The sequence below is a fragment of the Saccopteryx leptura genome, chromosome 6 (genome assembly GCF_036850995.1).
Source record: "Saccopteryx leptura isolate mSacLep1 chromosome 6, mSacLep1_pri_phased_curated, whole genome shotgun sequence".
Taxonomy (NCBI): domain Eukaryota; kingdom Metazoa; phylum Chordata; class Mammalia; order Chiroptera; family Emballonuridae; genus Saccopteryx; species Saccopteryx leptura.
The window spans coordinates 50834707-50845837 of record NC_089508.1 but is presented as its reverse complement, the minus strand read 5'-3'; the positions used below and the strand labels follow the sequence as shown (position 1 = coordinate 50845837).

General features: G+C 53.0%; 1 protein-coding gene across 1 annotated transcript; it reads right to left on the bottom strand.

Annotated features, from left to right (window-relative positions):
- Positions 1 to 613: 613 nt before the first annotated feature.
- CALML4 (calmodulin like 4) lies at positions 614 to 9584 on the bottom strand. The gene is given in 6 exon segments (XM_066342835.1): positions 614 to 877; positions 3927 to 4115; positions 6078 to 6218; positions 9304 to 9334; positions 9436 to 9503; positions 9506 to 9584. Coding segments are annotated over 6 exon segments (591 nt in total). The 5' UTR covers positions 9570 to 9584; the 3' UTR covers positions 614 to 779.
- Positions 9585 to 11131: the final 1547 nt, after the last annotated feature.

The window sequence follows — 11131 nt, the reverse complement described above, 5'->3', positions numbered from 1 at the left end:
GCCACATCTGCTTTCCTTCGGTCTCCTTGGTGGGGGCTGTGCAGTAGATCACTCTTCCCACTGTGCAGCTGAGCCTGCCTTGTTTTGCAGTGCATGTCTCCCGCTATGCTCTGTGTCTAGGAATGAATATCCTGAATCGTGCCACTGTGTGTTGAGATGGGGATGAGAATTTGTAAGTGGTCCTGTGGTGCTCTGGTTTTTGTTTTAGCTCTGCTTGTTGCTCTTCCTCCGCTAGCACTGGCTTTGTCTTGGGAATGTGGAGGATGGTTCCAGCATCCAAATATAGAATCCAGTCTTTTGGTTGATTGCCCTTAGGAGCAGCACTACCATGGTAACTCAGAGTTGCACAGTGCTCGAAAGTTGGCAAAGACATTTTCAAGTCATTAACTCAGACCATCCTCAACAGGCTCCATGAGGTAAGAAATAGGAATCTAACTTAACAAAGATCCTGAGGCTTTGAGGGGTGAAATGATTTGCCCAGAGTCAGGCGGCTGGGAAAGGGCAGAGTCAGGATTGGAACCCAGGCCCAACTCCAAACCGTGGGCTCCCTTCCATGCTGCAAAGGGCTGGACTACTGGCAGTTTTTAAAATTAAAATCTCATTAAAGACATGCTAATACCATAGTCGAAATCATTTATTTTCATTGCTAAGTTATCCTCTGCTATGGTCAGGTAATGTCATCTTGATGCTGTGCCGTCTCCCTAGACTGGAAGGAACACTTTAAAAATTCATTCATCTGATCTTCCAGGCCCGGGGAGGCTCCGCTGCCTTCTCTTCAGTCAGTAGTCCCGCACGGGAATGGCGATCTTGTGGATAAATTCATCATACTTTACTTTGCCATTTGGTTCGATATTTGCTTCCCTGAAAAGCTCATCCACTGCAATAAATCACATTAATTTTTCAGTTCAGTTTTACTGTTATGTTATAGGACATTGGGTTTCTGGGGACTGGGGCTCCCCAGAGGTCTTCCCTGTGTGTCCAGTTCACTGTTCACATAGATCAGGAAATAAGCCAGCAAACAGAATAGGACAACCCACCTCATAGCCCTTAGAAACCACTGATACGATTCTGAGTTCACTGGTTTTCTGCAGGGGTTAGTGAGGTTTCAGTTGCTGAACCCGCCTTGTGGTGTTTTTCTTTTTAAGAAAATGGCCTTTATTTCCTGCATCTATATTTCCAGAAACCTTCGGCCTGGGTTTTACCTCCCACAGCCCCCCGTCCCATTGTCCCAGCTGAACAGGCACCCCGGCAGCAGCTGTATCCTGGGCCACCTGACCCTGGTCTGCCTTCCCTTCCAAAGTGGCATGCCCCACCCAGGAGAGGACGTGGTAACAAGTGGTGTCTGCCACCATCACCCCTTTTTTTAAAAGTTTGTGTTTTAGGGGGCTGGGGACAGGACGAGATAATAAATTCAACTGTGTCTAAAGCTGAAAGGGTACAAAACTGCCATTGTTCTCCATGACATTACTCCCCCAGAAATCACTTCATTTACTTGTTCCTTCTGGTTCTGGATTCCTTGCACAAAATACTAGCTTGTCCCAGATCTTGGCAAGAAGAGTCATTTCAGCTTACATTTCTCCACAGCAGCCTCTTGGGGCCAACCTACCTCTGGCTCTTTGAAAAATCCTGACCCTCTTGCAAAAACCATCTCACTGCCCTTTGTCCCCTTCCTGGGCCCTAGATGTCCCCAACACGTATTTCTGAACAATTGGAAAATACCCTGTGATTCCCTGCTTAACCAGGAATTATATTCCACTAAAATATAATTACTGTGCTCTGTGCCTGAGCTGATAGAAGTACTGCATATGTTTAGAATGTGAAGGAGACTAAGTTATCTTCATGGAGAAGCTTCTGCCCACCAGCCACTTGGTTCAAACCATCCCAGTGGACAGGTCCAACACCAGTGCCACACTAACCACTGAGCCTCTTTCTGTCCAGAAATGGGGCGCCACCTGATAGCCAGGTGCTAGGGTCTGCCTGCTGGGTAATGTGCTGGTTCACTCTGAATCCAGAAAGAGCCAGCCAGGGTGCTGAAGTCAGCCTGTCCCAGGCCTTAGAAGGGAGCCCTCTCTGAATGCCTTCTCCAGCTGCTCCAAGGATGCTTCTTAATAAAATTGAAGATATTCTTTCAGTCACCCAGAGTAAAGGATCATCCTTCCTGCCTTCCCCAGCCAAAGGAAGGGAAATCGGTCTCCTAGTTTGTTGGGAACACACTGACATTTTCTTTGAAATGTGTTCTTGACTGGTTAAACAAAAGAGAAATGTGGATGCGTTTGGGGCCTGTGAGATTACTTTAGACAGAGATCATGAACCATAAAAATTAGGGCCTCACCATAAGGATAACTTGGTTGGTCCAAGTGTCAGCCTCAGGTGCTAAAAATAGCTGTTGATTCAAGCATCAGCCCCAAATAGGGTTGCCGGGTGGATCCCTATCAGGGCACATGCGAGAGTCTGTCTCACTATCTTCCCTCCTCTGAAAAAAAAAAAAAAAAAAAAATGAACTAAGGCCCCAGCTTGACCTGTGGTGGCGCAGAGGATAAAGTGTTGACCAGGAATGCTGAAGTTGCTGATTCAAAACTTCAGGCTTGCCTGGTCAAGGCACATGCGAGCTACTACAGGTTGATGCTTCCCACTCCTCCCCCCTTTTCTCTCTCTCCCCTTTCTCTAAAATCAATAAATAAAATCTTTAAAAAAGAAGAAGAATTAAGGCCCCAGCTGGCCAAGCTTCAGAGCCTGGCCCTGTTCACATTAAAACAGCCACAATAAGAGATGAGATTGTGATAGCTGGCAGCCTGGGGGGGGGGGGGGGAGCTGGGGAGGGCTGGATCTGCCTTCTGTAGCACTATTTTTAAATGCTTTGCGCTGCGCCTTTGTGACTGCAGATAAGATCTAAGCAGTCTGCCTTATAGAATATTAGCTCTTGGAGGGACTAGAGGGATTGTCTATTGTAACCTCATTTTCCAACAAGGATACTGAGAAGGGTGAGAGAGATTAAGAAACCAGGATTCAAATCTAATTCCAAACACAACCTCCATTGGTTTGTTGTGATTTAACCAAAGGCTATAGGCCTGATGTTATTGAAGCCTCTTTTCCTCTACCGTGTCCTAGCTGAGCCCTCCCATCACAACCACCAGCAAGCCCCGCAGCCTGAGTAGAAATCCGGGCCTCTGGGTCTGGTGGGTGTGGACGCTGGTGGTAACAAAATGGCTGCTGCGGCAGGACTGAGGCGCTGGCCAGGCAGACCGGAAGAACGTTGGCACAAGACTCAGCATTGGGGTCACCCTTGACCACATGCGAAGGGCTTTCCCTGAAGACCCAGCCCCTTGTCCCACTCTGAGGCGGGAAGGCATGCTGGACTGCTGGACGTATGAGGCAAGGCCTCCTAGAGCCCAGCAAAGGCGACCACAGACCACCCTCTGGAAGAGCTGGTCAAGCTGGCTGGGTTATGAGGAGAGGGAGTAAAGCTGCATCTCAGTTTGCAAATCTGGATCAGCAGCAACATCAGAAGACAGACAGGTGGGCGTGGGGGACTAATGAGTGTCTAACAGGTCTATGTGCAACTCCCCACTGGGCCGCTGCAAACCACTCAATAAAGGGCACTAGTGCTCCTCGGACTGTCACAACTCTAAAGAAAGACCACAGTGAAAGCTTAAGCTCAGGGCAAGGCCCTGGTAGATCCTAGTTAATTTTCCGCAGGCCGGCCCTTGGCCCGGTTGGACTTCTCCCTGTAATCCCCGGTCCCCTGGCTCTTCCCCTGGGCTCCAGTCCTCAGCCTCACCTACCTGGGCATCTAGTTGCAGCCTTCTGGGGCATGCATAAAATGCAATGCCTGTACAATCCACGGTGACATGGACTGAGCTTCAGTGTCCTCCCCCCAACTCCCTAGCCCTCCCCCGCTGTTGGGGGAGAGGGAACCAGGCCATTACCTTCCTTGTGGGTGAGCTTCTCCCCCAGTTTCGTGAGTTTTGACCGCAGCTCGGATGCCATAATGTAGCCTTTCTTCTCCTTGTCCGTCATCAGCATGGCCAAAAGAATCTCTTTCTTTGGGTCCTCTTGTTTTATTTGCATGTGCATAATAGTCAGGAAGGTGGAGAAATCCAGCTCTCCATTTCTGTCTAGGAAACACCCAAACACAGCAGAGTGAGCAGGGAGCGAAAGGCTTGCACTGGGGAAGCCAGCTCGCCTCCCACTCGAGCCTTTGTGGCCAGCTCAAGGGCCACCTAATTCAGGAAGTACCGTGATGGTGGCAGTGGTCTTGATGAAGAGGATTCAGCCCCTCCTACTGAGTTCCCACCATAGATAGGCCTCATTTAATCCTCCCAGCATCCCTCAGGGACTGTGGTTATTGCCATCCCGTTTTGCCCACTAAAGGAGACAGAAGCTCTGGATGGGTAATCACCTCACAGAGCAGTGGCAGGATCAGGATGGAGCACCACCTCCTCTGCTCCCTTCTGGGTGCTTCTCTCAGCTGCTTCTCTCTACATGTCCACCCCGTGGTTAGTGGCCACCACTGCATGTGCACAAAGATGGACAGGTGACCCTGCCTAGGGCCTCAAGCTCCAGTCCCGCCCAGGCTGGCTGCTCGCCTTTCCCCTCACTGCCATCCTCTGAGCCTGCCTCGGGGCCTTGGCCAGACTCCATCTGCAGGAAATTGGAGCTTCCCTGACCACAGCTTCCTGTTTGGAGGAGACAGAAACCAAAGGAAACCACTACTCCTTGGAGGTGGAAACGGGGTCTCAGTCACCGAGTGCTGCATCACTGGGCTCCCAGCCTTCTGCGGCTGGCCTTGGGCACAGCCTGGCCGGCCCTGGGCAGGCTCCCGGGGCTGCTGCTGTCACACTCTGAGGGGGTCTCCGGGAACCCCAGCAGATGGCGGGAACCCACCTGAGAGACGAGGAACCTGAGGTCCAGACGGGCTCCAGGGCAAGTGGTCTTTCCAGGCCACCCCCTTTCTCTGGGCCAGTCATGCCTTCCTCAGTGTCCAGCTACCAAGGCAAACCGCCACCCAGCCTTCGACACACCACTTGTTTTCTTTTTAAAAACCAACTTGTTTTGGCCCTGGCCGGTTGGCTCAGTGGTAGAGCGTCGGCCTGGCGTGCAGGAGTCCCGGGTTCGATTTCCGGCCAGGGCACACAGGAGAGGCGCCCATCTGCTTCTCCACCCCTCCCCCTCTCCTTCCTCTCTGTCTCTCTCTTCCCCTCCCGCAGCCGAGGCTCCATTGGAGCAAGGACGGCCCGGGCGCTGAGGATGGCTCTGTGGCCTCTGCCTCAGGTGCTAGAATGGCTCTGGTTGCGGCAGAGCGACCCCCCAGATGGGCAGAGCATTGCCCCCTGGTGGGCATGCCGGGTGGATCCCGGTCGGGCGCATGCGGGAGTCTGTCTGACTGCCTCCCCATTTCCAACTTCAGAAAAATACAAAAAAACCCCACCCAACTTGTTTCTGGTTATAAAAATCCTATATGCTCCCATTATCAAAAATACAGGAAATAATAATAAAGGGAAAGAAAATCATTCATAATCCAGGGAGAACCACTGGGTGATGCGATGTTTGGCTGGGTTTTCTTCCACCTTTTTGTTTCACCTCATATTGCATGGTTTTTAGAAAGTAAGTCTTGGAAATCAGAAGAACTGGATTCCAACTCTGATTCCACCACTGGCTTAAGCACTTGGACGAGTGACCCAATGGCTCTGAACCTTGATCTTTACCTGTAAGCCAGTGCCTTTTTCACAGGATTGTTTGAGCTAAGCACCTGGTGAATACTGAATAAAGGGGAATTGTTCTGTCAAAGCAATTTTGGATCACTGTTAGCACTGCCTTGACTACAGAGCTGTGACAACCTTATTGGGCAGCTTAGATCCCAGGGTCCTCGGTCAGGTGAAGGGGTCACCAGAGGCTGTGAGGGTTCAGGGAAGCCTGTGTGATGATGCACAGCCTGCCTGGCCAGTGTCTCCACAGTTCTCAGTGGGTGACCTCTGCTGTTCACACCTCCACCATCTGCACCCACCTACTGGGCCCCGCCCGAGGACTGCAGCTGCAGGGCTCAGGGCCCACCCAGCGCCCTGGCCCGGCCCACTCACCTATCTTATGAGTCTGCAGGTGCCGCTGCACCTCCCCAGGGGTCGGGCTGGCCCCCAGGCACCGCATCACCACCATGAGGTCAGTGGCTTTTATCTTCCCTCGCTGCTGCTTGTCATACAGGGAGAAGCATTCCTTGTACTCTGCGCACAGCCCAGAAGGGAGAATCAGGGGCAATCCTTCACCCTCTAGCCCTTGCCCTCTATATCCATCCTCCCCCTTTCTCTTCCCTCCCCCTCTTTGTGCCCACTCTCTCTGCCCCCCTTCCCATCACAAATAAAAATACAGGACTCCCACATCCATTTTAATTTACAATAAACAATGAACATATTTTTAGTATAAGTAAATCCCAAATGTTTGCATGAGATATACTTATACTAAAAAGTTTTTGTTGTTTATCTGACATTCAAGTTTAATTGAGTGGCCCTGGCCAGTAGCTCAGTTGTAGAGCAGCAGCCTAGTGTGTGGATATCCAAGGTTCGATTCCCAGTCAGGGCACACAGGAGAAGCGACCGTCTGCTTCTCTACCCCTCCCCCTCTCCTCTCTATCTCTCTCTTCCTCTCCCACAGCCATGGCTTAGTTGGAGCAAGTTGGCCCCAGGTGCTGAGGATGGCTCCATGGCCTCGCCTCAGGTGCTAAAATAGCTTGGCTGCTGAGCAACAGAGCAATGGCTCCAGATGGGCAGAGCAGCACCCCATAGAGGGCTTGCCGGGTGGATCCTGGTCAAGGTGCGTGCAGGAGTCTCTCTACCTCCCCACTTCTCAATTAAGAAAAAAAAATTTTAAACTGAGTGTTCTGTTCTTTTTCTGGCAACCCTATCCTCTGCCTCTTCTGACTCGCCTTCCTCCTGCCCCTTTCCTCCTCCCTTCCTTTACCTTCCTCTGCTCCCCCTTTTCTACTCTCCTACAATGGACTCAGACCACAGGGAGGCTCTCCTGCCCTCTAGGGCCAGTCCAGGGAGACCAGGAGCCCACAGCATGGCATCCCGACACCAGGGGACCTTTTCAAAGACAACTTATATGGGGTAATATAACGGGGGATAATAATGCCTCTGGTTACTGAGAGAACCAGAAACCTCCCATGGGAAGGCCAGGCAAACAGTGGCTCTCACATGTGGTGACAATTATTATTACAATTATGGGCACTTCTGAGTCCACTGCTCCAGACCCCTGCCTCCAGGCTGCCAAAGTCTCAAGCTGCCCTCTGACACCGGTCCTGGTCCTGCTCTTAAAGACTTCAAGGGATGCTGCCAGGATGTTCCCATGGGCTCTGACTAGATCTGGCTTGAAGCTCTCTTCGAACCCTTTTTCCCTTGTTGGAGATGAAATGGCCACAGGAACTAAGGGTCTCTAGGGTCACAGTCTCACAGCAGAGGAGCAGGGGACCCACCTTCCCCTCTTTGCCCAACTTCCAGCTCTGGAGAAACAATGAGACCAGCTGGCAGCTAGGGAAGACCCCTGGCCCCTCCCACAGAGATTCTGATTCAAGACCTGGGAGGGGACCACCATCAGAATTGATCAAAAGCTCCCCAGATAGAGCCTCTGCTTAGAGGGTGGGCGTGGGGACTGATTTGACAGGTGAGGTTGCATGTCAATGATGCAACTTCTTTTCAATAATGTGTTATTATTCAATCTGATAAGTGATCTACTATTAAACTACTATTTCTTACCCTTGTACAAATTATATCCATTAAACTCTTCCAAATTTTTAGCACTACAGATTACAATAGGGCCATCTTTTAAATTTTTTTTGTACAAATGCAGGGGTTGGAACATTGTTTGATCTTACACTATTTAATAGTGGCCAATTTTAACAATCAGCTTGCAAAATTTCTAAAATGGTGCCAGCCAGCTCATGCTAGTTAGAGCAAGCTGGCCCAGCACACATCTGGTTAACACCCAGGTGGCACCAGGTCCGGCGTCAGGTGCATGACTGACATTATTCTCTCTGTCCCTAGCTCACAGCAGCCTGGGGAGATAGTGTCATTATTCCCACTGCACAGATGAGAAAACTGAGGCTCCGAGGCACTAGAACCCCAGGTCTGCAACCTCCAAAGCTCCTGTTCTCATTCCAGCAGGCCACCCCTGTTCAGCCTGTCATTCATTCACTAAACATTCATGGTCATTTTCTTGATGTCAGACCTGGGGATACAAAGGGAAGTTTGCCTTCTTTCTTTTGGGAGCTTCAGAGGCCCCAGAACGAGCATCAGTGAGCCTTAGAATCAGATGTGGGTGGAGGGACATGGAGGCTGACCACTAGACTCTACAGTCTTGCTTTGAGACCTGGGCATGCGAGGCCCCTGCCCTGGGCCTCTGCTTTAAAACTCCTGGCTCTGGCCCTCCTTTGGGGCTGAGAATATCAAGGGGTCTGTGGGGAGTTGCCCACCTGGAGCCTGCAACCCACCAACCCACTGTTCCTTCTAGACCAAGCTCTGGGTAGCCAGAATTCTGGAGCTCCTTCCCAGGTAACCCTAAGCCCACCCCCAGGGCCCGCAGGGCCCTACTGGGCTATGCTGCGCCTCCCCTAGTCCGGGTCTGGGCCCCTGAGTTCTGTGTGACCCCACAGTTCCCCTTGGCCTTGTGGAAACAGAACTAGGCATGCGCGAAACTGAAGTGGACTTGGGACCCAGCAGGCAGGGGGACTTGGAGACAAGTACTCCTAATACCAAAACTGGGCTTGGCGTCAGGGTAGAGAGGACCGCACAGACCTCCCACCTTACAGGCGGGGGCGACTGAGGCCCGGAGAGTAGAAGCGTCCTGCCTGAGAGTGCAGACCTGGGTTCTTCCTCCGCCGCAGCCAAGTACAAAGCCCCCTTCTCTTGCTGCGCCCTCCGCCCTAGCCAGTTACCTGTGTCTCTCTCTCTGCCCCTTTCCCCCACCCTCCCATATCCAACTATCAGTTTCTGGAGGAAAATCAAGCAAGCGCTCTCTCCTATCCCCACCCCCCTTGTAATCACACCGACAGATGTAACACCAACATTTCCACCCGTGAGCCTTCCGCCCACCTTCCCGGAACAGCCCCTTGCCTGTAGCAGTGGCCTTTACCCCACGGGGGGGGGGGGGCAAGCCTTACCCCACGGGGGGGGGGCCCAAGCCTCCCCCCACCCGGGACCAAGCCTCCCCCCACCCAGCACCCTTTCCTAACCAACAGAAACTGAGCGGAGCAAATTGCTTAATGAGACCCATATTATGCTATGAGTTGCTAATTGAAGAGCAAACCCAACCTACCGTTAATTTGGTCCTGGGAAAGAAACTTGGCCTGCAGCAGACAGAGGAACACAGTCAGGGGGGGACTCCACGGACACGCCGCCCCGCCTTCCAGTCCTGCCAGCCCGGCAGGTGACAAAGACCCTCGCTTACCATCTCGGGGCCTCTGGCTGCACCCCTGGGCTCCCTGCTCCCAGGACTGCCTTCTTGGTTTCCTTCCTCCCTGCTTCAAGTCGAAAGTCCGCCAAGCTGGGTGGAGGCCCCTGTAATAAAGCCGCAGCTGCCATGGAGACCAGGCCCGGTGCCAGGGGTCGGGTTCCAGCTGGCCTGCACAGCTGATGCCCAGCAAGGCCTGGGCAGAGCAGCAGGTTGGGTTTTGAGAAAACAGGGCTACAGAAGGGCTCCCTAGGGCCTCGGGCCTGCTCCAGGAAGCTGATGCTCTGGAGCAAATGGACAAACAAATGTCCCTTCCTGGGGCCCCTCCCTGGACACCGACAAGTGTTCAGTGACACACAAAATGTGGGACCTGGATGGGGCTGTCCTGGGCCTGCCTCGGTGGTCTTTTCTTTCTCTCTCCTGGGACTGAGTGGGGTCCTTAGCAAACTGTCTAATGTAAGAGTCATCGCACACTAACTTGTAGGCAGGGAGGAGACCCCACCATGGTGGCCTCTGCCGCCACCCAAGCCTTAGGGTGCAGGAGAAGGACCCAGGTTTGGTGCTCGCAGGTTGGATTAGATTCTTCCCTTCGTGCCCCTTTACTAGTGACCTTGGCATGTCATTGCACTGCTCTGTGCCTCAGTTTCCTCACTGGGCCTCATCACAGGATTGTTGAGAGAATCAAATGGCCAGCGCATAGCCAATTCTCAATGTGTCAGTTCTCATCCCTCCTTTTAGGGACCCCAGGGGTGGGGATGGGGACGGGTACCAGCTCTAGGGTCTAGGCCCCATGGGGGCTCAGAGGAAGGCCTCGTAGGGGACCTTCCCAGACAGGAAGCTCCTCCTTTTCTTCCTTTCCCTTCTCTCCCCTCCGCAGCCTCACTCCTTCCGCAGAAGCTGCTGACTCTCCCCATTTCCTCTGTGGTTTGTGCTGCTCCCAACCCCCACTGTGCAGGCACGCGCGCGTGCACACACAGACACACACACACACTGAGGAAGTGAGGGCAGGGTGGGGTGTTCCCTAGAGCTGCTGAGCTGAGTACAGCTGGGTTCTCACCCTCCAGCTCCTTGTCCATGGCTGGCGGCCGCCCTGTCTGTGGGACTCCAACTCCAGGGCTCCATGCACTTGGTCAGGACCCAGATGTAGGGTTACACAGGTTGCGCTCTGTACAAGGGGTCCTGGCCCAGAGGACGAGTGGCTCCCAGTGAGGCACTGCGCATGCCCAGAGGAAGAGGAACTACTGGCTAATTTGTACGAGGCTCATGGACAAGTGGGCCTGCCTCTGGTCCCTTCTCCTTTCTCCTTCCCTGACCACCTCCCACATGGAAGGTTCTCTTTCCCCCCAAATCGTGTGATGAGTCGCACCTCTTCACACCTGTTTCTAGACCCAGACAAGTTTGACGGGAGGATTGTGACTCCTTCCTGGGGGGGGGGGGCTGAGAAGCAGCTGGCAGGGTGCAGGAGTGGGGGGGCTGAGAAGCAGCTGGCAGGGTGCAGGAGTGGGGAACTTCCTTCTTGCTCGCAGCTGTGTGGGGGAGAAGAGGCGGAGGAAAGTCAGACAAGGCCTTGGAAGGGTGGGGGAATGGGCTGAGGCTTGGGGGGAAATCTTGAGGGGCCAGGCCGAAGCACACACTAGGAGTCACCCTGCATTGGGGCAGGGGCTCAAGAGGCAGCCCTTCCCTTGGGTTTCGT